At 54.5% G+C, this 27,091-nt stretch overlaps 1 protein-coding gene across 1 annotated transcript in view; it reads right to left on the bottom strand.

Moving 5' to 3' along the window:
- MAN1C1 (mannosidase alpha class 1C member 1) overlaps window positions 1-27,091 on the bottom strand; it is a 135,474-nt gene that overhangs the window by 16,658 nt on the left and 91,725 nt on the right. The window contains exons 3-7 of the mRNA XM_032863807.1: window positions 16,109-16,224; window positions 14,161-14,241; window positions 8,243-8,337; window positions 3,075-3,201; window positions 52-145 (exon numbers count right to left, since the gene is read on the bottom strand). Coding sequence (XP_032719698.1) covers window positions 52-145; window positions 3,075-3,201; window positions 8,243-8,337; window positions 14,161-14,241; window positions 16,109-16,224 — 513 coding nt within the window. The remainder of the gene's footprint in view (window positions 1-51; window positions 146-3,074; window positions 3,202-8,242; window positions 8,338-14,160; window positions 14,242-16,108; window positions 16,225-27,091) is intronic.

Genomic DNA, 27,091 nt, shown 5'->3' with positions numbered 1-27,091 from the left:
GGATCCTGGTGGCAGTGACCGCAAGGCAGGTGGCGGCTTCCCCATACTCACGTTGCATCCAGTTCCCACTCACTGGGCTCAGGAAGTTGGGGTAGAGGCCGAAGGGCTTGTTGATCTTCCTGAGGACCTTTCGGATGTTCCTGACCTGCCAAGAAATGGACAAGAGACACACCCTCACTTTCTGGAAGCAGCTGGCAGCGCTCAGCGGTGGCCGCTGAAGGAGGGAGCTTGCTCGGATCAGAAGAGGACACCGCTCAGCCGAGGCAGGAGGGAGAGCTGCGTGACCACAGCAGGCCACAGCCTGGAGGTGGCAAGATGGCCACACCCTGGGCCCACGTGTGAGGCACAGCAGGGCACGGCCACAGGGGAGCCTGGCCACTGCTTTTGCACTGACCCCTCTGCCTGGGGCCCTGCTAGGCCTCCCACGCTCCCCTCACTTCACCCCTTCCTCACTGTGCATTGCTTTGGGGGATGGCCCTTTTCAGGTGGGGAGTGGGGGTGGTTCCTATAAGCAATAGTAGCCCATTTGTAAGAACTACGGGTAAAACTGCCTTTTAATAGGTCAGAAATGGTCAATACCAGCCATTTCATACAGTTCAACCGAGGAATAAATTATTGTGTTGGACATGATAGGACCATTGTAGAAGAAAGGCCTGGGCTCCTTCACACCCCTGCCCTAACAACAGCCGTGAATATTTCTCAGTCCTTCTGACCCAGACCCATCACCTGCATCACCCTGGAACCTTCGAACAACCCATCTGGTATTATCTCTGTGGAACAGGGGACAAACCTGCATCCCAGAGTTTCAGCGGCCTGCCTATGGTCAGAGTTCGTAAGTGCCAGAGCCAGGACACGAGGCAGGGCTTGGCTGGCCACGCGGAGTAGCCCCTGTGCTCGACATGGGTCAGGGCAGGGACAGTGCGGTAACACGCGGCAAAGGCTGCCTGGCCAGAGCAGGAAGAGGCTAGATTTGCAACCTCTGGGGCTACAAAGGGCGAGAAGAGGGAAGGCTTTATCCCTTGGGGTCTGCTCTCTGGCAGGACACATAATCCTTCCAGCACAGAATCCTTGAGGACAGCAAGGCCCTCGGGGACAGTACTGTACCGTGCTTGTAGATTTATCTACAAGGCGAGGAGCAGGGAGAGCAGCCTTTCAGCTGTCAGACCTTTCTTTCCAGGGAACGGCACTTTGCTTTACCACATGAGATTTCATATCCATTTATGTTAACGGAGTCCATTATAGGGGACAAGAATGTGCTTGTACCTGAGTTATTCTCGACTGTCCTGGTGGTGAGCAGTGAAGCAGGCTAAATTAGCTCCCCTGGAGGGTACGGGTGCTTCTAGAATTTGGGCCAATTTGTTGACTGCCAATAATTGCCTCTGTGGGAGGCATGATTGGGGGATGAAAATAGCCAGAGAATATAAATGTAGAGGGAGACAGAGAGACAGGCAGATGGACTCGAGGGGGAAAGCCTGAAGCCTGCTATACTAATCTGGTCTTCAAAGAACGTGGGCTTTGGAGTCAGAAAGTCCTGGGCTTGGAGCCTTGTCACTTACCAGCTGGATGACCAGGACAAGTGACTGAACCCCTCTGTTTCCTCCTCTGTAAAATGCGGGTAACAAGAAGACCCACCTCAGGGTCTGGAGGGGTGGACAGAAACACTATAAAGGTACCCAACCCATAGCAAGTGCTGGGGCGGTGGTGGCAAGTTTGTCCAGACTAACCAGGGACTAGAGTGAGCTCTCTGTCCTGCTCCAGCGTGAGCCATTCACAACCTTCCCAGTGGAGTCTGACTCAAGAGCAAAGGAAACGGGGAGGCTGGGGGAGGGAAGGCTTGGAGGTAGGAAAACAGATCAGCAAATAAGACCCATCAGGAAGTGGGATGGAACTTCTTTCACGAACTTGAAAGGCGGGGTGTCACAAGGTGCCAGGGTCCTCCCAGTACAGACTCTGAAGGCAGGCCTGACGTGACAAGCTATTTAAGGGGGGGTAGTGAACCCCAACAGAGAGGAAGTGATCAAGGGGCTGAAAAGCACTTCTTGAGCTTCCTAAGAATGCTCAGGGAGAGTCCCATACTGAATAAGCAGTGCTCTTAAATCTGGCATCAAAAAGCACATGGGCACTTATTAAAAATGCAGATTCCCAGGCCTAGGTGACGCCCGGAGATGTGTTTCCTCTAGGCTTGCAGGGTGATGTTGGAGGCTGGCTGGTGGACACACGACTGGGAGCCACTGGGTAGAGGTGTGAACCTATGATCTCCCAGTTCCCTTGGCACCCCAAGAGTCTAACCTTCAGAGAAGGGAAGGCTTTGGGAGGGGAGAGGCCTCCAAAGGGACATTCCCGGAGGCGGGACTTTAGCTCCTTAGGCAGGACTTGGTGGAGCCCAAGCACTGAAGGTCTGTGTGAACCCTTCCCTTCCTGGGGTTTAGTGTTAGACCCGAGGAGACATTTCTAGATGACGGCGACTGCCATGGGCCATCACGTGGAGGAACCCCTTCTTCTGGAGGGCTTCACAGATTGGCAGGAGCGGGCAGCTGTCAGGCGGGCTGACAGCCTGGAGGCCAGCTCTCAGCACCCCTTGTGCCCCGAGCCAGCCTGGTAACAAACAGGAAGGGCAGACGTGTGCCTCTGCTGTGGAGTGCAATCGCTTTGCCAGCCTGCTGACAACGAGAGTTAGGCAGGCATCTGGAAGGAGAAGGCGGCAGATCGCACATGAAAAAGTTAACTGTCTCTGGAAAGGGGCCTTCTGCACCCGGTGGCCAATTCCTGCCAACGGGAGCGGGTGCCTGGATTTCAGTTCATGCATTCTCTCCCGATTCCACATGTGCGTGGCTGCCACCGAGCTGACAGCCCTGGTGAGAACCTCGCTGGCAGCCTCATCTCCTCCCTGCCCCTGCAGAACCCTGATGACTCCCTGCACGCACCTTCCTGCCGCCTGGCTTTGGGCATGCACGCGCAGGGCTCCCGCAGGCAGCAACGGTGGTGACCAGAGGCCCCCCTTCTGGTTGGGAACCTGCTGAGTGGGGAGAAGCGGGAGGAGCCACTGGGGGTGGGGGAGCAGGGAGAACACTTGCCTTTTCTGCGAAGACCTGGTTGCCAGAGAGCTCGGTCAGGTGTAAGAACTCCAGGTGCAGAGACCCAAACTCAGCCAGGATGCTGCTGCTCCCGGCCATGGCCCAGCCCCAGCTCCTATTGGAGCCACTGTGAAAACACAGAAGCATCCCTGTCAGCCTGCTGCTGCTGGGGCTGGCTCCCCTGCTGAGAGTAATGTGGGGGGGGTACTGCTCAGTGGGGGGGCACCCGCTCACCAGGCACTGTCCTGGGAGCTCCCGCCATCTGATCTCCGTTACTCCATCCTGGGAGTCAGTACCAGTAACAGCCCCAGTTGCTGATGAAGACATGGATGTCTGTGAAGCGACTTGCTGGAGGGGATCTGAACCTAGCGAGGCCTGTCTACCGGCACTATTCTTTGTTTCTTTCATCAACCAGCCCCTGGGAGATGTGTGGGCTCTAGGATGGGGCCAGAGCTGCCTTGGTGGCCAAGATCGGGCACCCAAGTTACACTAAATTTATAAGTGATATGGACAATGCTGTCAGGGACCATAAAGACCCTGCGGTACGCTTTCTGTCCTCTGGCTGAAGGCCAGCTGGCCGCTACCATCTGTGGCTCTGTAGGGGGGGTACACTGCCGTGGCTGGGGTCGGGACGGGGGCAGATGAAAAGCAGGGACCCCACCTTCTTCCCGCCTCCACCTCTCTGGGTATTTCCCTGAGTTGGGGGCAGGCGGGGGAGGGATGGGCTGCACAGAGAGGGGAGACTTGGCTCGTGGATAAAAAATAAAACAGCTTTTGTGTACTGAGCCCCTACAGATACCAGACACAGGGTCAAGCTGTTTGCATCTTGACGTCATTTAAAGCCCACAAGGTAAAGAATCATTCATCCCAACACACGAAGAGGAAACTGAGGCTCAGAGGGGGAAGTAAGTTATCAGGAAGGTCGAAGCTGGTAGATGGTAGAGGCCAGATTGAGACTGGGCTCTGCGTATCCCTTAATGGTCTCCCACCCAGATGGCCCCGCATCCACCCAGAGGGAAGGAGAAGGTGTCCCCTTTCTGTCCCTCTTCCCCTCAGGCCAAGTGCGACTTCTCTCTCCAGCTATCTCAGTGGGAGCCATGGGTACCCACAGAGGGTTTCCTGAATAATGGATGCTTCCTGCCCTCGAACAGACATTCAAGGTCAAAACAGCCACTAATCAGCCAGCTGTCTTTTGTTCTCGGTTTCCCCTACATGAGCCTCTCCTTCCTCTCGCTCCCTCCCTAGTGGGCTCCCTGCAAGGGGGCCAGCCTGGCAGACACGCAGACCAGGGCTTGGCAGTAGCGGGCAGTGGGTGGGCGCCTTCCCTCTCCTGCTTGTCTTCAAATGCCGGCTCCCGCGGCGCCCAGCCTGGGCGACTTCAGGCAGGTCAGCTGATCTCTCTCGCCCTCAGTTTCCTCATCTGTTAAATGATAGTACCCACACCTCACAGAGCTATTGGGAGGTATAAATTAGGCATGTAATTACTGTCATTTTTCACATTAGGTAATTATGCACATATAAATCATGTGTTTATAGTTTATTAAAATTATTGTTTGAGTTACCAAGTTCCTGATGGGTGCCAGACATTGTAGTGTCTTATTTTATCTTCACATCTTCACAACTTCGGAGGTGAATACCACGATTCTTATTTTATAGGTGAGGATGCTCGGACTCAGAGAGGGGAAGACACTTCTCCAAGATCACACAGCAAGGAACAGAACTGGTAGAGCTGAATCCAAATCCAAATCCTAAGTACTCTGTGCTCCAAATGCACCTGTTCTGGGCGGCCTCCAGAGACCAGGAGGGCTTCTGATTGGCCCTGTGAGGCCCTGGGCTAATAGAGGCTCTGCCCCCTGCCTCCCTCCCAGTCTGGTAAGCCTACAAGTGGGTCTGCAGCCTGTGTTCTCTCCCCACAGAAGGGGTCACTCCACAACACCCCTCCCCAGCATGGCAGAAGCTCCCATGGGTACGTGTATGTCTGTATGCGTGCTCCTGTGTACGGTATAGTTGTGAACGTCGGAGCAAGACAGACCTGGCTAATTCTAACCTCACTCCACGGCTGTGTGACCTTGGGTGAGCAACCTCCCCTCTCCCTGCCTCAGTGTCTTTCCTGGTGAAATGGAGTCCTTGTGCTCACTGTGAGGTTAAAGAGAGAGAATCCAGATCACGTGTTCACATGGTGTGTGGTGCACAGTGAATGCTCCAGAAACATGAGCAATTACTAAGATGTGGCTATCTGTGTGTGGTAGGAGCGTGTCTACACAAATGCATGTTTGTGTGGGAGTGTGTGGTGGCAAGAGTGTGTGACACAGGCGAACCTGTGTATCTCAGCCTGCTGATTCAGGTGGGTGGCAGCCAAGTGCGTCTGTGTGTGTGAGTCTGTGTGTGTGACAGATTAATCCTTGGACTGGACACACTGCCACTCTCTCAGATTCAGTGGTCGCTGCAGGTCAAGGGTCACAGCTGTCCCCGCCTCTGCCTCCCAGATGGGAGGAGCACTCAGTCTCACTTTGGGGCAGGGCCTTGTTACCCATCCCTCCTGCTGCGACCTGGGCCGGCCCTTCCTCCTGGAGGGCCCCGGGCTGGGTGGCGGTGTGCAGGCCAGCTCCCACCAGCAGGCCCCCTCTGTAAAGAGCAAACTCAGCGCCCCGTGGGCTATAAACATCCCTGACATTCCCCGGCTGGAACAGGGAAGCGTTTTTTTAGCAACAGACTCTCTTACCCAGAAAATGAAAGGGAGGCGTTGCCAGGAAATATGCATATACATACATATGTATACAGCACCCTCAGCAGGCAAATAGCCTAAAAATAAATGCATTTTCTTAATCAGAAATGTCAGGATCTGTGTCGCAGCAGGTCTGGGCTCTGAGGGACCGGGGTAAGGCAGGCAGCCAGTACAGGGCCACACACAGACGCAGATGCGGGAAGGAGGGCCGAGCTGAGGTCCTCTCCCAGACTCCAGGCAGTGAGGACCGAGAAGCCAGCCCTGGGACAGAGAGCCACAAAGACAGCGCGTTTGCGTCTCCGCTCCCTTACAGCGGTGGCTGTGTTTCTCCAGGATTATTGTTTGTGGGACAGGAATCTGAGCAGTGATCCAAACGTCCAGCTCTGAGAAGTCAACCCTAGCATGGAGAATGGTATTCGACTGGCTCCAGGGGCCCCCTGTGGCCTATGGTGAGACTCATGTGAGGTCGCTCCCCAGGAATGCTCTCGGACCACAGGGACGGACCAAGTCCCCTCTCCTCGGTGAGGCCCCATGCGGGCTGACCTGAAGAGTGGGACCTGCCCAGGACCGCAAGGAAGCCGAGGCAGAGGCACTGAGGCGCTTGACCAGAGCCCAGGGCCTCTACTTCCCTCCCAGGCCGCTGGGGGGCGCCGCTGGTGGATGGAAAGTCTAGAGGAAAGACCTCACTTCAGGAGATGGAATGGGGAAGTCTCGTGAGATAGAAATACTACAACCTTTCCCCCAGACTTGGAGTTGCAGGAGAGCCTCCAGAATGGCCCTGGGGAGCTCCTGGGTGCCTTCTGCAACATCTCCCGGGGGGGCTGCTCCTGAGGCACAAGGGTGGCAGGGCTCCTGTCCCAGGGACAGCCAGGCAGGCCCTAAGAGCAGAGCTTTCAATCTCTGACCAAACGGGCTTAAATCATATCCTCAGTTACCTAGTAGCTATAAGACTTTGGGCAAGTTAGTCAACCTCTCTGAGACTCTGTTTGAATAATGGGGGTACTATAAATATCTACCCTCAAAGGGTTGCTGTGAGGAGTACTTGGGCGAGGCAACGTGCAGAAACTCTTAGCACAATGCCGGGCACGTGGACTTGCTCAGTAAGCTGCCAGGGCAGTCGCATGGCCGATCTCTTATCCTGCACACAGGCCCGAACACGGATATTTGCTGAAGTAAGGAGCAAAGACTTAGACATGGATCCTGCCCTCAGGAAGCTTCCAGGCCAGCAGGGAACATGAATAGGCACATGCTGAGGCCATAAGGAGGCAGATAAATTGTCTGGAGGCCAGGAGAGGCTTCTGGTTTTTGTGGCCCAGATGGCAAGGCAGCTGGCCTTTGGCAGCCAGGGAAGCTGTGAGAGGAAGGCGACCAGTGGAAGAACAGAGTGAGGAAAGGCAAGACAATGGGGCACTGGGGGTCCCCAGGAGCAAGACCTGTGCTCATAAAGATTCATCCATCATTAAGCTGGCTGGCCATTAGTTCTCTTGACTCTGACCCCACCCCTCCCCCTCTCTGGGTCTCAGTCACCACATCTGGACAATGGGTGGATATAAACACACTCTCATCCCTGTGAGAGGGAAGGCAGCCTCATACGGGGCAGGTAAGCACCCCTAGGCATTGGGGCTGGACCCAGCCCCAGACCCGGCTCTATCCTTCTCTCATTGCACGGCCCAGGGTCCCTTCCACTCTGACATTCTGTGACTTAGTGGCTACCCAGAAAGTCTTTAGTTCACACATTGGATTAAGCAATAGGTCAGGAAGGAAAATCATGGAAGCAGCCAATAAGAATGAATGTTTTAAAACTAAGTCAGTAGAAAGAAGCATTACTGGTGGTTTCTTTGATTAGTGGAACAACTCAGGAGTTTTCTCTGTGGTATAATCCATATTTTCTGCAATGAAAACTTACTATTTTTAAAGAGAGGGTAATTCCAATAAGTATTATTAAAAATGAAATTGGAAGTCCAGGTTTGTGCCCAGGAATGGCCGGCTACTGGCTTATGTGACCTGACTAGGGCATTTCTTCCTTGGAGTCCAAGCTTCTGGGTTCTGACACTGAGTTCCTGAGATCCAGCCCAGGGGTCCCTCTGCTCAGGGTTTCGAGACCTCCAAGCAGTTTGGGGTACCTCCTCGTGGCGGGAGCATGTGATGTGCCTATTGGCTCCTGACCCTAACTGGGCACACCTGTAGGGCTGTGAGTCAAGGCCGTGTTAGGGGACAATCACAGACCAGCTGCCCCCTCCCCACCTAGGGAAGATCGGGCCTTATGAATCCTAAGCCCCAGGTTTGGTGACAAGCATCAGCCCTGGAGAGCCCTCGGCTAAGGCTAGTCTCTGCTGTGCCGCTGACTCGCTATGATTCCCACGGTGGGTCCTGTCCTCTCTGTGCCTCAGTTTCCACATAGATGTACCCAAAGCCACAAGCAGGAAACCAGAAGATGGCCTACCTTTTGAAGTTCACAACACCTTTTGGAATACCCGTGGGGGTGTTGAAGGCCGGCAGAAGCTTCTCTCCCAGCTTGATGGCCTTCACTCGGAACACCTGTAAAGGAAGCAGCACGGGCACCGTGAATGGGTCTGGGTGGGCGCGCTCCTGCCGGCAGAGGGGCCCAGGAGCTTCGGGCTGGGGGGTGGGTGGGAGGCTCGGGTTCCAGTCCTTGCCTCACCGTGCCACTGCTGGGAGCTTCTCAGCAAAGTGCTGCCGCCCTGTGTGCAAAACCAGGGAAAGAGCCTTTCCCCCTTGACATTGTGAATCTTCCCATCATTCCCATTTTACAGACGGGAAGGAGCAGAGAAGGTGAACAGTTAAACTACTGACATGGGGGCCGTAAGGAGCTGTAAGGAGGCCCCAGGCCTCAGGGCCCTGCTGGAGGCTCTGACCCCCTCACACTGTTCTTCTAATTCAGAAGCACTTGTGACCTTCTGATGCCTCAGTTTTCCTTTTAGGCATCTCTTCTAAGGAAACAAGTAATCAAGGATATTGTAAAGGTTGAATTTAAGGGCTATGTATTCCAGCATTGTTTATAATACAATCGTGGAAATATGACGTGGAAAATATAAATATAAATAAATAAATAAATATAAACATAAATATAAACATAATCGTGGAAAAATGACGATATTCTAAACATCAAACAATATAGAAGTGGTTAAATTAGGACTTATCCATGCAACAGAAGACCAGGCAACCACTGGAATAATATAGACTATTACTTCATAACAAAGAAAGGGTTTATAGCTTATGAAAAGAAAAGTATAATTTGAAATAGTGTAATTCAACTTTAGTAAAAATTACATGCACACAGATGCGTGAGGAAAGGCTGGGAGGGAAATACACCAAAATATTAACAATGCTCGCCTAGGGGTGCAGGGTAGGCTCACAGAGGAATTTTCTTCCTTTGGCTTATCTCTCTTTCTGTGCTATTTTTAATAATAAAAGCAAGCCCACAGTAAATATTATTTATTTTTTATAACGTGAGATATAAGTTCCTTAGCAACTGCTCCGGGTGGAACAACACGTTTCCTTTCGCTTCCAAGCTCGAGGCCGATCCAGTCTACCGACCTCCTGCGTGCGGCAAAACCAAGTCTTCTTGGGTCCCCAGGCCCCAGTATGGGCCCCTGAATGGCTCAGGCAGCTGCTGAGGGCATGAGGTGGGGAGTCTGCAGGGCTAGCTGGGACGAGGCAGCGGGGCCTCTGAGGGCAGCTGTGCCTCTTGCCTGGGAGGGGAGAGATGGGAAGGGAAGAACTGCACCAGGGGCCTGGCAGGGATGGGCGGGAGAAGAGGATAGTGTCCCCCGCCAGACAGTGGGTCCCAGGAGTGGGCACAGGGGCCACCCACATCAGAGTCCCGGCGGGAGTTTCTCTAGAACCCAGATTCCAAAGCCTTGGCCCAGAAGCCACCGGTTTAGCAACAACAAAGGGCTCTCATCTGAGGCTCCGGATAGTGTCACTTGGCCCCCGGGAGGCTGCGCAGTGCCGTACAGAGGAACCGACTTGCACCTGAACCCACTCCGGGCAGCTGACCGGCTGCCGTCTGCCCCGAGGACTGCAAGCGGTGTCTTCTTAACGCTCTTAGGAATTTCCACGTCTCCACCTTTGGAAAGCCTGTCGCTGGCGGGCACTTCAGGGTCTCAACCCCACCAGGAAGGATGCTGAGTGAGTGTGCGTGAACCAGAGGGGTACCACCGGCAAAAGAAGAACATGAGTCTACTTATTCTCTTGGAAGTGAGTAGGTGTGGAACAGATTCTGAACCCGATTCCACTCCGTGTGTGTGTGGCAGGGGGGTGTTTCCCTATACCAGCAAGCAATTTGCCAGACACCAGCTGGGTGCCCTACAATTCAACTCAGTTCTGACACTATCTTCCTGGAGACAGCATCAGTTCCCACAGTTTGAGGACTGAGTCCTACCAGACTGCCGCACCCCTCCCTCCGCCCCTCCAGACACCAGTCCTAAGTCTAGCCTGTTACCTGTGCTTCTGCACACCGTCTCTGAGTCGGAGGTTCTCACCAACCCCTCTGTGGGTTTGATTAATTTGCTAGAGTGCTTCACAGAACTCAGGAAACATGTTTACTTACTGGTTTATTATAAAAGGATGTAGCCCAGGCACAGCCAGACGGAAGAGATGCTTAGTGCAAGGTCTGGGGAGAGGGCACAGAGCCTCCATGCTTTCTCCAGGATTGGAGCTTTCCCCAAATCTCCCAGTGCTCAGCCACCCCGGAAGCTCCATGGCCCAGTTCCTTTTTGGGGTTTTATGAAGGTTTCATGACACGGGCACGGCTAATTAGGCCACTGCCAGTTGGCTCCTGATTCAACCTCCTGGCTCTCTCCCGTCCCTTGGAAGTCAGGGCATGAGACTGAATATAATTACCCTCTCACCTTCTGGTTCATTTTCCTGGCAGTGAGCCTCTATCCTCAGGTGGGGTCCAAGAGTCACCCAATTTACATAACAAAAGACACAATGATTGCTCTCAGTGCTTAGGAAATTCCAAGGGTTTTAGGAGCTCTGCCAGAAATGGGATGAAGACCAAAAACATATTACTTATTATAAATCACAAAGTATCACTACGCCAGGCATCTTCTCTACATGACCTTCAGTCCCCAGTAGCCTTGTGGGCAGGGTGTTGACCACTCTGAGGATGACACAACCGAGACTCAGAGAAGCAATTTGCTCAAGGTTGTGGAGCTGGGAAGTGACTCGAGCTGCCTGCCTTTCCAACACAGAGAGATGCGGCTGCAGGCAGCCACGGTAAGCCACAGTCAGGGGCCCAGAGGTTCCAGAGCAGAGGTGAGAGAAACTAGCAAGAAGTATGTTCTGCAGGGTGGAAGTTCTCCAGTCTGGGAGTCAGAGCCCGGGTTCAGATCTTCCCACTTGGCAGCTGTGTGACCTCAGGGACTCTGACTCTCCTGTGCACAACGGAGCGGCTCACGTGCCCTAGATGCTTCCTGGTGTCCTTCTAGAACTCAATTGGGAGAAGGTACATAAGGGAATGGGCTGCATGAACTGTAGAGAGCTGGGCAAACGTCACCTGGTGTGACTGTCACCAGGCTTGCCATTCTCAGGGGCGTGCGGTAGGGCTGGCCTACCCAGCAGGGGAGGTGACTCCCTTAGGCTCCCCCTGCTGCAAAGACAGGCCTCAGCCCAGGAGGGATCTGGGGTCTCAGGCACCATTCCATAAATACTCGTGGGAAATCTGAAGAATGGAAAGGCTCAGCCACAGGCACCCACTGTGTGCAAGATGGAGGGCAGAGAGGTGGTGGCAAGGGGGGACACCGGGTCGGACAGAGAGGTGGTGGCAAGTGGGGACACTGGGCCGGGCTGCATGGGAGCTGTAACCCAGGCCTGTGGCAGAAAGGCCATGGGGTCAGGCACCAACTCACCTCGGCCCTCAGGGAACGCGACCTGAGTGAGTTCCTTCTAAGTCTCGGTTCCCACATCTGCAAGTAGGCAAAGACCCCCCACCCCATGGGGTGCTTGGGGGCCAGTGAGACAGGACACGTCGGGTATGGTCTCTGCCATGTGGAGGTTCTACGGACAGAGAGGGACCAGCAGGGCGTGGCTGGAGGACAGGGTTGTGCCCACAACTTCAGGAGCCTGCCTGCTCAGGGGTTCTGAGCCAAGTGGGACTTTGTGGCCTAGTTCTAAATCACAGTCTCTCCTGTCCTCCTGTCCACACCCCAGCGTCCATTCTGCATCCCAGACAGTCAGACTGATGACCCTTCTAGTGACACGGGGGAACCGAAGTGACCCCACAAAGGACTGCTTTTTACGTTCCCTTACCTGCCTCGACCCATGCGAGCACCTACAACCCCCGCCTTATACCTGCTTCATCCTTGTAAGGATCAAGGAATGAATGATTTCTTTGGACTCTTCCAGTGAAGGAGATACCATCCAAGGACTGTCTGGGCAAGAATGACCAGGCAAGGCTGTCTTGTGCATCTCCTAGACACTGACACCAGACATCTCAATGTCAAGATGCCCCTGGCGCTGAGGAATAAGTGACTTATGGAGGCACCTAGACCCGGTCCTTGCTCTGACCAGTTCCTAGATGCTGAGAGCACATGGACATCAGACCACAATTCTCAACAAAAACCGCAGATCCTAAGCAAAGAAGAGACTCATTCTCCTTTTCCTTTCCGAGTCTCCCAGATGCTCCGTCTGTACCCTCCCTCTCTCTGTGTCTTCAATAAACTCAGCTCTCACTTCCTCTTGGCTCACGTTCCACTTCTATCCTTCATGAAGCCAAGGACCACCCCAGGGGACCCCTCCTCCTCTGTCCTCAGACCCAGCCAGATTACATCACTAACCAAGGCCTCAAACAAGTTCTCAGAATCACAGATACTCTAAGAGGAGGGAGGGGGAGGGTCAAGCATCAGAACTGAGGGACTCCAGTCCCCCCCTCAAATCATTGGCCCCCAGACTGACCCCTGTGAGCCCGGTCCCCATATCCTATGGCCATCTCCAGAGCCATGAGTGGCAGAGAGGCTGGGCAAGTACCTAGAACACGGTGCCTTTCTCTGCTCCATGTCACTTTCCTGTTCTTGGGTTTTCAAATGAAATTCAGGCTTCATTTGGCTCAAAGCCAAGGGCTCCCAACTACAATTACTTGGGGACGAATTGGTCCAAGTGGTAATCTCTGCTGAGGAGATGAGGCCTGAGGGAGAGGCCTGAAGCAGCTGGGGAGGAAGAGCAGGCACCTGATGCTTCTGAACCCCTGGCTGCAGAAATGACCTCAGCAGACAACAGCACTAGGGCTTAGTGGGGATTTTTCTGCGTCCCCCGGCCACAGGGAGTGGGGATGATGTTAATCTCAGGGTGGACAGAGCAGGGAGAAGTGCAGGGAAGGGAAAGGGCTCAAGCCCAGGCATCCAGCCCCAGACAGGGATTGTGCTGAGCAACGCGGCCCTCTGGGTAACAGGGAGCACAACAGTGGATGACCCAGGTCCTGGGGACTTGGCCAACCTCGTGTGCAGATACTTGGGCTGCGTTTTCATGGGAGGTGACGAGGGGAAGAAGAGCCTCCCATTTCTACAGAGCTCTGTGGTTTTCCCAAAATTCTCTTGCAGCCTGAAGAATACGGGCTTTGGAGCTGGTCAGCTCAGGGTCAAACCTTATCTCTCCTGTCCCATTTCGCAAGGTTTCTGTGAGCCGATCCCCACGGTGGAGAAGGAAGCAAGGCCCAGGGGTGGGAGAGGACTTGCTCAAGATCACAGCAGGTATGGTGTAGGGATAAGACCCAGGTTTTCTGACTCTGTGCCCAGGGCTCTGCCTTCCCACACTTCTCAGCCCTTCCGCTGGAAGCCAAGGCACCTTGCCTGGGGCCTGAGGCCTTGCACTCAGGGCATGTGACCAGCAGTGGCTGCCCATCTCCCGTTGCCACTGGAGACCTGAAGTGGTATCTGGCTGGTGGCTGGCTCAGGAGAGGAGCAGAGGGGTGGCAGTGGGGACAAGAGGCGCCCACAGGTGGAAATCATGAAACAACGGTTTTGACTTCCTCCATCCTGAAAACCAACACCTGCAAAAACCAGTCTGGCAGCTCTACAAGCCCCGGCTGAGCCCAGAGCCTGCTGGGTGCTGTGCGAGGAGCTGCGTGGATGGTGTCAAGAGACTAGTCATCATCCTTAGAGAATTTACTACCAACCATGGGAGCCAGTGGGGCTCACCTGGGCAGCAGAACAGAAGCATCAGACAGAAGAGGAGGAAGGGCCAGCAGATGGCCCCATGGAGGTTGAGTGGACCCAGGTGGCCCCGGGCAAATCCCCTTGAATCCCTGTTTCCTCACTGGGGAAATGACGGAGTGAGATCAGATGTTCTCCGAGGTCTTCTCACACCTGAATGGTCAAGGGGCCTCAAAGGTCAACTTACCTCTTCTCCCGTCAGGTAGAAGGCGGAGAGGAGGCCTCCGATATACCGGATGTTCACCTCAAACAGGGATGCTTCTCCACTCTGCAAGGCAGTGGGAGAGAGAAGGGGAGAGCAGAAGCGGGGGGGCACTTGTGAGATGCCTGCTGGGCTCCAGGGGAGAGCCAGGCCCTTGAGACAGGCCACTCTGGCCCCAGCCCCCGACCCCCCTGGTCTGGCCATCGTTGTGCTGGGCTCCGAGGCCTCACCTGACAGTCCAGGCTGTGCTGGGCGGTGGTTTTCAGAGAAGTTGCGAGGGATCAGCACCCGCGGGGCAGGCCACTACAGCACGTGGACAGCATTACGAATAAATGCTGGGTTTGGCTTCCTTCCCTAGCCCTTGCCCGAGGCCGCCAGAGCAAAGTTAGGCCTGGCGGCTCTCCAAGAGGCTCGAGAGGGTGGTAGGAGCTGCTGGCTAACGCCTAGCCTGAGGGGAGGCAAGTTCTTTAACCCAGCCACTCCCTTCCTGAGGGATCGTCCCTAGCTTAGCAGGAGGGCAGGGAGACGGGGCCAGGGGAAGGTTCTCTGAGGAGGTTCTGGGGCAGATAGGGCCAAGCTGAGGCTGAGAGGCCAGAGTGCCAGGCAGACACCTGCTGGTAAGCAGACTTCTCAGCCTCTGGTCTGCAGCCTGAGGGCATGTCCACACTTGGCTTAATCCGTGTTTTCTTTCTTGGGTCTGCCAATCAGGGATGTTGGGGCATCATGCCAAGGACCAGCTCTAGGTTAAAATCCCACCTCATCCTCTTACTTGGCTTTGGGATGTCAGGCAAGAGATGTCACTTTTCTCCGCTCAGGGTTCTTCATCCCAAGGTGGGTTGCTCTGAGGGGTACGGGAAGACGCCCACCTGATGCCCCGCGTGGCTTCCCAGAGGTGCCCGCTATGACCTCCCCTGCGCCCAGCACTCTCCACATCACAGTCTTACTGCTGACCACACACAATGACCAGCCCTTCATGTGGGAGAGCTTTCCATTGAAAAAGAGCACCGCGAAGCCATTCTCTCTTTCAGCATCGCTCCCGTTTTCCAGATGAGAAAGCCAAGGCTCAGAGAAGGGATGTGACTCCATCTTGCCTTCTTCTGAGAACCCTCCCTAACCTGCACCAGCCTGCTGGAAATGTCCCCAGGCTCCCTGGACCTGCCAGCAGCTGGCACCCTAGGTAGCTGCCGGATGCCCATTCTCTCTCCCCCATCCACCAGGGGCCACCTGCGCCCAGGACGAGATCCCTTCCTTCTCCAGCCTCGGCCTTTCTCCCATTCAGTATGGTAGGAAATGGGAGAATTCTAAGCTTCCTCACACAGACTACCAGAGGCATCACATGCCTCAAAATTATGGTAATAATGAGGAGGAGGAGGACACCACCCTACCTCCATGTCAGACTTGACAGTGTAATTAACCCTCCACGGTAGTTAACCTCACAACAAGCCTGTGAATTAGGCATTGTCATTGTCACGGTCATCCCGATGGCTCCCCATCCTCTCACCTACCTCTAGAGGGCAGCAGAGGATGGGGCGGGGCTCCAGGTTAGAGCGGCTCTGAGCAGATAAGCCACTTCTCCCCTCCAGAGTCACTTCCCCTGTTGCTGCTATTCTGTGCGACAGATTCAGCCCTAGAAGGGACTTCCTGGGGACCTGGCACCCCGGGCAAGGGAGGGAGGGGTTGTTGGCTATCTTTTCTCCCAGAGGAGAACAGGCTGGTAGATACGCATGGGCTGGCCAGGGCTGGAGGGGTGCCCCACCTTGAGGCTGGTCTTAGGAGAGGACAAAGCAGACAGTGCACGGAGCCCCACTTCCAGCACTGCTCTGCTGGACAGCTTGGGGCCAGGGTCTTTGGGTCTCCGAAGTGATAGGATGGAGCTGGCCCCTGTCTTTCTAGGTGCCTTTTGGCTCTAACACCCCAAAGGTCTCTGACTCACCACATTTAGGTGGAAGTTCTCTTCTACCCAGGCCTTGGCCTCTTGGAACTCCTCCTGCAGCTCCATGAGGTAGAGGGTGTCAAGGGAGTCAATGACGGTTGCCCCATTGAGGCCTCCTGTAGGCACAGAGATCGAAGGCATGACTCAGGCTCATTCCTATCCTTTTCATCCCCAGCCACACAAGCCCCCATTCCCTAGCCCCCTCTAAGTGGCTGGGCAGGCTCTAAGGCCAAGGCTGGCCCAGGCATGACCCAAGGAGACTCCACCAGTCTTCGAAGCGGGGGTCCAGGAGCAATTGTGCCCCCTTCCGCCCACCTCAGGCTGCTTTCTGGGCAGTGGACAATGGGCAGTGGGCTGGGACACCAAGTTCACAGGCCGAACCGCTCCCCAGACCTTCATCTACGAGTATCTGTCCACAAGTCAACCATCAGTACCGGCCAGGCACCTACCACTTTTCTGTGACATGGGGGAGACGGTGAACCGGCATTGGGTTTACACGATCTTAACAAACATTCCAGTCCTCTGACTTTTCAATGCCATTCTTTATTTTATTCTAAGACCAAAAAAAAAAAAAAAAAAAAAAAAAGTTCACAAATATTTATCCAGGGAGGTATCTACTGCAGTACCATATACAATGGGAAGAGTTGGGGAAAAGCTCCAAATACAACAATAGGGGATTAGTTATATAAATTGTGGCTCAAACATAAAGTAGGACACGATGCAGCCATTCCTGCAGGTGAGGCAGACCTGTGTTTACTGGGGAAATATCCATGGGATCTGTTAAGTTAAAAAATGTAGGTTGCAGGAGCGCCTGGGTGGCTCAGTTGTTAAGCGGCTGCCTTTGGCTCAGGTCATGATCCTGGGGTCCTGAGATCAAGTCCCGCATCCAGGCTGCCTGCTTGGCAGGGGGCCTGCTTCTCCCTCTGACCTTCCCCCTGCTTGTGTTCCCTCTCTCACTGTGTGTCTCTGTCAAATAAATAAAATATTTTTTTAAAAATGTGGGTTGCAAAAAAAAAGAAGAAGAAGAAAAGAAGCACAGTATAATTTCTTTGTTGTATGCTGAATGTGGTGAGCTCACACAGAGCTAAGTCTGGCAGCATGTGATTCAATGGTTACCTCCAAGTGCTGGGATTACAGGTGCTTTTGTATTTCTTCAGCTCATGGATTATTTTTACAACCAGAAATGTATTTCCATTTGAGAAAAAAAAGTTTGGGCAAAGAAACCAAACAAATGCACAAAGCAAAGATTCTGTGGCTCTAGGACAGAGAGTACAAAAAGCACAAGCTGTGAGACCTGGCCCCTGCCACTGGGCCTTAGACTCTTGTCCTGGGAGTAAAGGCTGAGATAATGGTGCAAAATATCATAGCTTTCCACACCACGGACTGGGCAGGAGAGTGAAAAGGAAGACCTCCCCATGTGGCACAACCAGAGCTTGACTGCAGAGTATTGTGAAGGAGGAAAGGAGGGAGAAGGAGAGGTGCCTGGAGCCATCCGGAGGGCTTCCTGGAAGAGGTAGCTGCTTCCCATCAACTCCTTAAAACTACAGTTAGGAGTAATTTCCTTTAGAGACCAGCATGCAGCTTAAGAGGTCTGACTGTTCTTCAGTGTCCTCCTTGAGGAGGCTCAAAAGCAGTGAGAACCACAGGCTCCATCTTTCCCCAGGGCGCTGAGCCCCTCTAGAGTCTGAGCATGAGCCTGGGCTTTGCAAGCACACCTGCATTCAGAGTTAGCATTTAATCTCCTTAATTAGTGCTTCCCTAACTGCTTGCTTGTGTTGACTTTGCAGGCAGAGACTCCTGAAACTCAAACCATCACCTCTCTAGGCCGGGCAAGGTCTCATAAAGAGCTTGGCCTGGAAAAGGATGGGAGAGAGATCAGGAGACACTGGGAGAAGGATAAGCCTGGAGGTTTCAGAATCCACTTCCGGAAGCAGGGGCTTCCCAATCCAGAGTCAGGCATCCCAGGACGGTTTCAGTATTGGGGTGGAAGTGAATTTCCAGAACGTCAACCCCTCCTACACTGAAGGATTGGTAGGAAAACACCCAAAGCCAAACAAAGTCAATCTCCCCTGGTCTGTGCTGGCTGCCTCCCCTGTGGGTGCCAAAGATCAAACACAGGAACGCTTTACGGTGAGGTAGAGGTGTGAGACCCGGGAACACTGACATACCATGGAAGCTGAGATGCGCCCGGCCATGGAGTGCCCGCCTGGCGTCCATCCTCTTGGCTCTGAAGCTTATACCACAGGCCCTCACACCTGAATTTTTAGGGATTTTTGAAGGCCCCACTGCCCTGTCCCTAAATTTCACAGAGGACCCCCAGAGGGGGTTGGGACATGCCTGGGATTAGACCAAAGGAGAAGAACCCAAGTTCTCTTGTTTCCCTGTGAAAACAGTCGGATCTGATTGCTAACCGTGCCCCAGCCCCCAAAGGGGCAGGAGGCCGCTGTGACCTGGGAAGGATTGAAGAGAAGCCCAAGGCCAGAGTATCTGATTTCCAAATCCTGCCCTGCGCCGCCTGGTGTTTTCACCCCACAGGCCATCCTTCTGTGGGCTGAGCCTGAGCCTGGAGGCCCAAGGGCCTAGGCTGGGGCAGAAAGGCAGCCAGGGCTCCCGGTGACCCATTCTTCTTCCCAAGTGCTCAGGGGCCAGCGGCTGAGAAGGCAAATCACTGAGGGATTTACTGGCAGGGTTCCACTCTGCTCTCATTCCTGCCTCTTCCCTCCGATGATCTCTCACCCCGGCCCACACCTACGTGTAGCTGGGCTGTGGGCCAGCGAGGCACTTATTGGAAAGTCTTTCATCCCAGGCCAGAGGTTACCCAGCGGCCAGGCTGGGCAAGAAAGAAGGCTCAGTCCTGAATTCAACTCTATCCGTACCTGCAGCCGGCCTGGGTCGGCTCCCCCGGTGGCGGGAGGTGGGGGGTGGGGACACACACCCTGATTCAGTGAACAGGCACAGGGTTTCTATGCACAGAGCCAAGGGGGGACAAAAGTCAGGCAGCTGGCTTGGAAACTCCACTAGGCTCGGCCCTGAGGCAGGTTCAGGTAGGCTCACTCTCCCACCTCCAGCTCTGAACCCCTGTGGTGCACAAAGGATTGCCCTAGCCCCTTGTCCCTGCCTGCCAGGCAGGAGGTGGGTTAAAAGAAAACAACCCTGGGTTCAAACCCCAGCTTGGGCCAGCAACACAACTGCTCTGACTGTCAAAGTTCTCATCTGTAAAGTGAGGGAAGACCAACAGGTTAGATACTGGGGAGCCACTGCAGGTTCCTGAGCTGGGATAAACGCAGCACACAGGTGCCGGCCTTTCTGATACAGACACCTGTTCGTGCCTGGCACAGAATAAGCGCTCGATCAATCAGTTCATTGTTCTTATTCCCGGTGTCCTGTAGCTTCTCTTGAAACACTGGCCCTTTCAGGAAGCTGTGGGTTCAAATTCTGGTTCCATCAAGTACCAGCTGTGCACCAAGGCAAGTCACCGTACCTTTCTGAGTCTCACGTTGCTCGTCTTCGAAATGGGGACGACAGTGGGACCTACTTCCTAAGGCCGCAGGGAGGGCTAAATGGGGCAGTGGATGGAAGGGGGCTGGTGCCGGGCTGGGTACATGTGAGCTTATTCCCCCAACCGCGTGGCCCTCCTTCCCCCACAATGGCCCTGAGCAGCCCCTCCACAAAGTCTTTGGGGGTCACCCAGGCCTTGCGGTGCTCTTGCATCACTGGTGCCTCCTGGGCCTACAGGGCCGTGTGGCATGAGTGCTGCTTGCAAAACCTTTGGCCTAAATGAAAGGAAAAGTGTCACCTGGGTCCCACCTGCGTCTGCCTCCGAGGCCAGTAACACCCCGATCTGGGTCTGCACCTGGCCTCTCAAAAGGTCTTCCTACCTCCAGGACCTCTGCCTTTCCCCTCAAATTCACCCTGCACGCTGGTGCCTGACCTGCCTTCCTAAAACCACATCCAACTCCCTCCTCAGCTCAGCAGCTCCAACAGCTTCCAAGTACCTGTGCGATAAGGGAGGGAGGGCTGAAGCTTCTGGGTTTGACGCTACAGGGCCTGGCTGATCTCATCTCCCATCCAGCTGTGCCTCCTGGTCTCGAGCCACACCCTCCGGCCTCCACACCTTTGCACGCACGCTCTCCTTCGCCACGGCAGCTGTTCTGTGCAGCTGGGCATACTCAAAGCCCCAAAGCCCATGTGTCCTCAAAGGCCCACCTCCCCCTGGCAGCGTTCCCTGATTCCACCCAGCTAACCCACTCGTGCTGAGGGAGCTCCCTATCATGTGCACGCCACTCCTGCCCGCCAGCACTGTGGCCTTGCTCACCTTCTAACTAACCACGAGCTCCTTGAGCTCAAGGGTCCCCACTGCCTCTCTGCCCCTCTTCAGCACCTTGTCTCCAAGCAGCCCCAAAGGCCAGAGCCCCCAGCTCAAGTGAGCCACTTTATAGCCCTGCCTTCTGTGACTCTTTGCAGACTGCTAGCAACCGCCTCCCCCACCCCACCTTCTCCTGGGCAACCTAAAGCCCACCTGGTGCCCTCCTGCCCAGGAAGCCACCAAGATCGCCACCCCACGGCCTACATGAGGTTCTGTCTCCCTGACCCTCCTCTCCTGAGAAATCTTCACCAGCCCTTCCAGGCCTTCACTGTGGGCCCCTATTCTGTACACCCCATCTCCAGAACAAGGTCTGCCTCCCTGTCCTCACATCACAGAGAAATTGTCGATCTGTCCGTCCATAAGAGCAGGGCTCTGGTCTGCATCAGACCAGTCTCCAGGCTCCAGCAACAGCTCCTAGTGAAAGCAGGCAGGGAGTGGTGCCTGGGTGGCTCAGTCAGTGGAGTGTCTGCCTTTGGCTCAGGTCATCATCACAGGGTCCCGGGATCAAGCCCCGCATTGGGCTCCCTGCTCGTTGGGAAGCCTGCTTTTCCCTCTCCCTCTCCCACTACTTGTGTTCCCTTTTCCGCTGTGTGTCTCTATCTCTCTCTGTCAAATAAATAAAATCTTTAAAAAGAAAAAAAGAAAGTGGGCAGAGGAAAGGCTGGGAGCAGGCTGGCGTCCCTGATAGGTGCACGTACTCTCCCCGCTGCTGCGCCTACTCTGAGCTGACCTTGGCCTTCAGGACAACACTCTTCCTCTTGCCTTTCCTTCTAACCCTGTGACTGGGCCTGCCCAGTCCTCTCTGTGGGTCTCTCCTCTTCTCCAGACCTCTACGGACGGGCTCCGTGGTTGGGCCTTTTCTCTTCTCTGCCCGCCCTCATTCCTTTAGGATTCAGTACCACCCGGCACGCTGGGGACTCCCGGATGTCCACTCCCAGCCAGGACCTGGCCTCAAGCCCCAGCTTCCCCTAACCAGTAGTCCCCACTCCTATCACCACCGGGAGGTCACAGACAGCTCACATGTAACCCGCTCCTCCACATCTGTTCCTCTACCACAGTGGTCAACGCCAAGCCCCTCCTTCCAGGAGCTGTGCCCCAGCCCTTGACTCCGCTCCGCATTCCTCTTCCCCTCATCCCATCCCATGGCGAATCCTGGTGGCTCTCTTCACAAGATTTCCAGACTCCATGCACTTCTCACCTCCCCTGTGCTCCCACCTTGGTCCAGCCACCTTCTTCTCTCTTGGATTTATTCCAAGAGCTTCCTAGCTGGCCCCTGGGCTTCTCCCCTTTCTCCCCCCCACCCCCCACACCTCCATCTATCTGTCCTCAACATGGCAGCCAGAAGGACCCGTTGAAAATGCCAGTCCCAGCATGCTGCTCCCCTTCTCAAAATCCTCCCATGGCTCCCATCAGACTCGGAGGCCCTGTGATCTGGCTCTGGCTTCCTCTCGGCCTCATCTCCCTCTCCCTCTTCCACTTCTCTTGCTCGGCCCTTGCTGCCTGCTGCTCCTGGAGCCCTCCGAGCCTGCCCTGTGTCAGGCCTTGGCAGTTCCCGTCACTCTGCCACAACAGCACCCCCGTGGCTTCCCCCTCACCTCCTCATTCTCCTCAGCACCTTCATCCCAGGGAAGTTGCACGTGGACCTGTGTCCTTGTTACTGTCTTCTCCTAAGAGAGCACAGGCCTCTGGAGGGGAGAGCCCTGTTTTGTTCACTGCTGTCCTCCACTGCCTAGAACACTTCCCAGCATTTGCAAGTAAAGGGCCCCTCACCCTGCGTGGGGAGGGTCCGGAGCGGGCTGTGGCTCAGTCCCATTTCTCAGCTCCTGGCTACAGTCTGGCGCCCAGAAGTGTTAAAAGTAAACGTGTTGGTTTGAACAAACCAAGCCCACCATGCAGGCGTCTATGGGGACCACGTCCAGGGCAGGCGAACTGCCTATTCCAGGGGCTGGTACCAGCAGTCAAGGGAGGCCCTGCCACCAGGCTGAGGCCAGGTCAGCCAGGGTGGCTAAGTGGGTGTGTACCATCGTCCTGTGGGAAGCTGTTCGTCACATGTGGCTCTGTTTCCATGAGGGACTGGCTCCCCCTCCCCCGCTCCTGTCACCTCCTCCCCCTGGGGCTGCCTGGGCAGGAGCCCTGCCCTGCTAGACTGAGGTTTGTACCCCCTTTCCCGACTCTGCCGTGTTAATGGCGGTGAGGTTTTTATGGGACGCTACACTAGCAAAGAGAAACGGGTCAGGCTGGGCAACATAAACTGCAGGAAGAACATTCAGAAGGAAAAAAAAAAATCACCCAGACCACAGCCTATTACTGGAGCATCCCCAGAGCCATACTCTAATGGCTGCGTTTAATTTGATGACATAATCCTCAGAGACTTTTCTTAATCTGTAAAGAAACAACACAACTGTTTCTTTCTCAGCTTCCAAAGAAACCAGTGTGGCTTTGGGGCAGGTCTTATTTCCCAAACAGGGCTGCCACAGTGCACCCTACCCCAGGAGAAGGACTCTGCCCACCGCTCCTCTCTGTGAACCTGGGTGGGCCTTTGTGACTGCCGGTTTATTTATTGATAAAGGGCAGGAGCATACACCAGAATATGCCAGAATAAACCAGAAGGGATGATGTGCTAGTTTCTAGACCCAGACCTTAAGCAAAGGGCAATTTTCACTTCCTGTCTCTCGGAACGCTGGCGCTTGGAACCAGCCACCATACGGGGAGGAAGCACAAGGTAGCCCATAAGGAGAAAACACATGGAGAGGCCACGTGTATGTTTTCTGACCACAGCCCCTCCTGAGCTCCCCGCCGACAGCCAGCATCAGTTCCACACATGTGAATTAAAAAGCTTCCAGATGGCTCCAGCCATCAGGTTCCCCTTCAGGCCTTTCCAGCTGAGGGTGGTAAATCGATAAGCTGTCCCTCTTGCGCCCTTTCTGAATTCCCGACCCACCGAATCTCTGAGCATAATAAAATAATTGTTTAAAGCCACTAAGTTTTGGAGTGATTTGTTATGCAGGAGAAGCAACTGGAATGTTCTGTCATGTGGGTTTCTGGGATGATTAAAGCGATATCCTCACTACCCCAAAGGGCACTGTGTAAAACCACACCGTCTTGTATGGCAAGGTCTTCCGGCCGCACGAAATCCTTTCAGGGATCAGGACCTCTGCCCTCTGTCAGGTCTGGGGCGGGGTTTTTTCCCTCCAGTAATAATATTTTTCTTGACTCTTCCCATGATGGCTATTTTCTGATCACATCAAGTTGCATCCAGAGGATGTGTTTTCCAGGCAAAGGTTTCCTGGAGCCTCTGGAAGGACTAAAGATATATTTTTAGGAACTATTCCTGGTACTTGACAGAATGTTCTTACTAGAGGTGAATCGATAGAAGATGGTCAGATCTGATGATGCTCCTGCCCTTTATCAAGGCCTCAATCACATTCAAAGTCCCCGGGGCACCGTGGGCAGGTGCCTGTGGTCCAGGCTTTGGCAGCCTCTGCCTCCACTCCACTGCTCTCTGTGCGGTGATGCTCTGTAGCTCCCCCAAAATGCCCTGGGGGGCTGCTGACATGGATCCCTAGGCCTGGGATACCTTCCTTTTCCGAGCTGGCTTGCGGAACACCTACTCTTTGTCCTGGCCTGGGCTCGAGCATTGAGCCTTCACTCAAGAATTCCTGAGCCAGCCAGTAGACCCTCCTGGGGATGACTCCTTCCTGGGCCAGGCTGCCCCGCTCCACTGTAGGCGTCTTGGTCACAACACCATCCCCACCACACCACATGTGCCTGTGAACCCCAGTGGTAGCAGCTGGATCCGACTCTTCCCAGTGGCCCAGCATCCACCCCCGGGCCAGATACAGGGAAGGTGAGAACGGAGGGCTGCTGAATGAACAAACGGCTCGTGGAAATGAGGATTGTGCTTTCTTGGAGCTCCCCAGACACTTGACAAGGCCTCCTGGCCTTGGAGAAAACACTCTGCGCAGCAGCGGCCAGTTATCCAAGGGAAACAGTCACCAGGATGAAATGGGTGGCCGCAGACGGCACGGCTGGTGGAACTAATGGCTTCCTCCAGCCTTCCCAGACAGATGCCACGCTTTGCTGCCACAGCCAGCCGGGGAATGTTTGCTGTGGCCGGCAGCCGAATGAGGGTCAGGGCGCCCCACGACCAGACACGGATCACTAAAGTGGTCTGCCGGACAGGGCCCCTCATGGGGAAACAGGGCCTGTTTTAAACATGTTACTGTTGTATTTGTATTGTATTTGGTTGTTGTATTTGGCTGTTTTTCAGTCAGACCTGAGGGTGCGTCTGACTGGGAAATGTGCATTTTTAAAACGCCCTCTCGAAGAAGCTGGGTTTCAAATTCAGAACTGCTTTTTATCTCAGAACAGCTCTGAGAGAAGAAAAGGCAGATGGAGTCTGGGACGCCGCAGTGGTTTCTCCAAAGTCACACAGCGGCTTAGCAGCGCAGGGCAGCACAGCCCTGACCATGCAATCCCGTCGGCTTGGTTCTAATCCTAGTTTAGTCCCTTCCCAGCTGTGGGATGTTGGGCAACCGGCTTGACCTCAGAAAAATGGGGTAATAAGTTCTTCTTTTTAGGAAGGTGTGGCCAATTCCAACAAAGGTATACAAAGAGCATTGAGCAGGCATTCGACACCAGAGAACAGGCTATACCCAGCACACCCCACCTTAGGTGCTCGATGCAGGGGCCTCTTATCATACGGCTCGGTTCCTGCAGAGCAAGCCACAGTGGGGCTGGCAAAGCTAGGACTCCTAGCAGATCCTTGGCCTCCCTGGCCCCGCAGGAAAGAATAGCACGGCTTTCATGCCAGGCAGGCAGGAGGCACAAGCCCTCAGGAGGGCAGGATGGGGCTGGGAAGGCACTGTGGCATTCTCAACATACTTCTTGCCTCCTTGGGGGGAAAGAAAGGCCAGAGTCTTCTGCTGCTCACCCCAAATCATATTAAAGTCCAGCTGCAGCCGGGGCAGCTCCTGAGTCCCTCCATATACTGGCTTCTACCTGGCTTTCACCTGCAAGTTAGGGGATCGCTCAGTACCCTCCCTCTACCTCCAGGGGAGAAGCAGACACCTCCGGCCCATCAACCTTGGTTGTGTCCATGTAATCTGCTCTGGCTTCATGGTGGGTGGGGAATTAACTGTGCCCTTGATTTCAGGCTTGATTGCGAGCCTTGCCCATGGGATTCGTGGACATGACTTGAATGGAAGTTTGAACGAAGCCTGCCTGGTTGGGCTTGTTCTCCTGCTCTCCCACCTTTCACTGTGAGAAGAACAAATCTCAAACAGCCACTGGTCCAAGACAGGGGGAGTGGACTGAACCCAGCTGAGCACAGCCTAGATAAACTCCAGCCTACCTGCAACCACACAATTAAGAAAGACATGCTCATTGCTGTCTGTCACTTGTGCAATAATTTGTTCCACAGCATTATTCTGGAAGAGGTTGACTGATACCATACCCTTTCAGCCTTGTTTCTTTCAAGTCTTTTATGTTCTCCACACTCCAACCTGACTGATTCTCTGGTCCCCTCTTTTGAGGCTTCCAGCCCATTACTCAAGCTATTACCTCTGCTTGGAATGCCCTCCTCCCACCCAAAATGTCTCTACATATCTCCCAATCCAATGGCTAATCACAGTCCTAGAGAAAACACTGCTGCTTCCATGAAGACATCCCGGATTCCCCCACCTGAACCTGAGGTCTACCTCCTCTGAACTCTTTTCATGAAAGAATTTCTTTCCACTTTCCATATGATAATCTGTGTCATCCATGTCCTTTTCTCAAGTCCATCCCGGCAAGTGAGCGTCTTGGGGCTGAATGGAAGTCTGGTTAATCTAGGCTTGAACAGGCCGTGCAGAGGCACGGCATCTCCGGGATTTGCTGAGTGAAGACATGGCTGCCATCCTCCCGCCACCTCGTTCCCGGGTGAGGAAGCCTCCCTGACAGCCAGTGCCCCTTGCCAGAGGCTGTTCCTGCACAGTGCGAGGTACTGGGGACAGAGACCAACCCCATGAGACCCCAAGGTCCTGACCAAGGGCTGGCACTCCGTAAAGGTTTGCTTGTGGAATGTGGCGTTCTCCTCCACGCCAACCACCAACCCCATCCTTGGCAGAGGTTAACAGAAGTAACCATAGGGTGCCTGGCCGAGTGCTGGCTTCACGCTCTAGGTCTCACACACAGCTTTTTTAAACCTTGTGACAACTATGTTATTGTCCCTCCTTTACAGATGAATACTGAGGCTATAAGGAATTAAGTCACTTGCTCAAGATTTATATTTTCACCCAAGACACTTCTCTGAGTGCTCAGGACGTGCCCGGTGCTGAAGCATGATGGGGAGTGGACAGTCCCGGTCCCCACCCTCAACGAGCTGCAGGTCTGGTGGGGGAAGAATGACACCAACTAGGTGTCACACAGACGACATCTGGGTACAAAGTAATATACGTGATAAAGGAAGAGAGAGAAGGACCAGAGGCCGGGGCAGGGGCGGCATCTGAACTGAGGCCTGAAGGAAGCACAGGACAAAAGGCGGGTGGGGGCGAGCCAGGCGGGATGCACGGCCCAGAGAGCAGCCGGACGGACGTGTGGGCAGTCTTGACACGTTTGTGGAGCACAGCGGAGGTCGC

Source organism: Lontra canadensis, unplaced genomic scaffold (assembly GCF_010015895.1).
Source record: "Lontra canadensis isolate GAN:19392208 unplaced genomic scaffold, GSC_riverotter_1.0 scaffold25, whole genome shotgun sequence".
NCBI lineage: Eukaryota > Metazoa > Chordata > Mammalia > Carnivora > Mustelidae > Lontra > Lontra canadensis.
The sequence above is the reverse complement of the archived record's forward strand: the minus strand, read 5'-3'. Positions and strand labels throughout refer to the sequence as shown.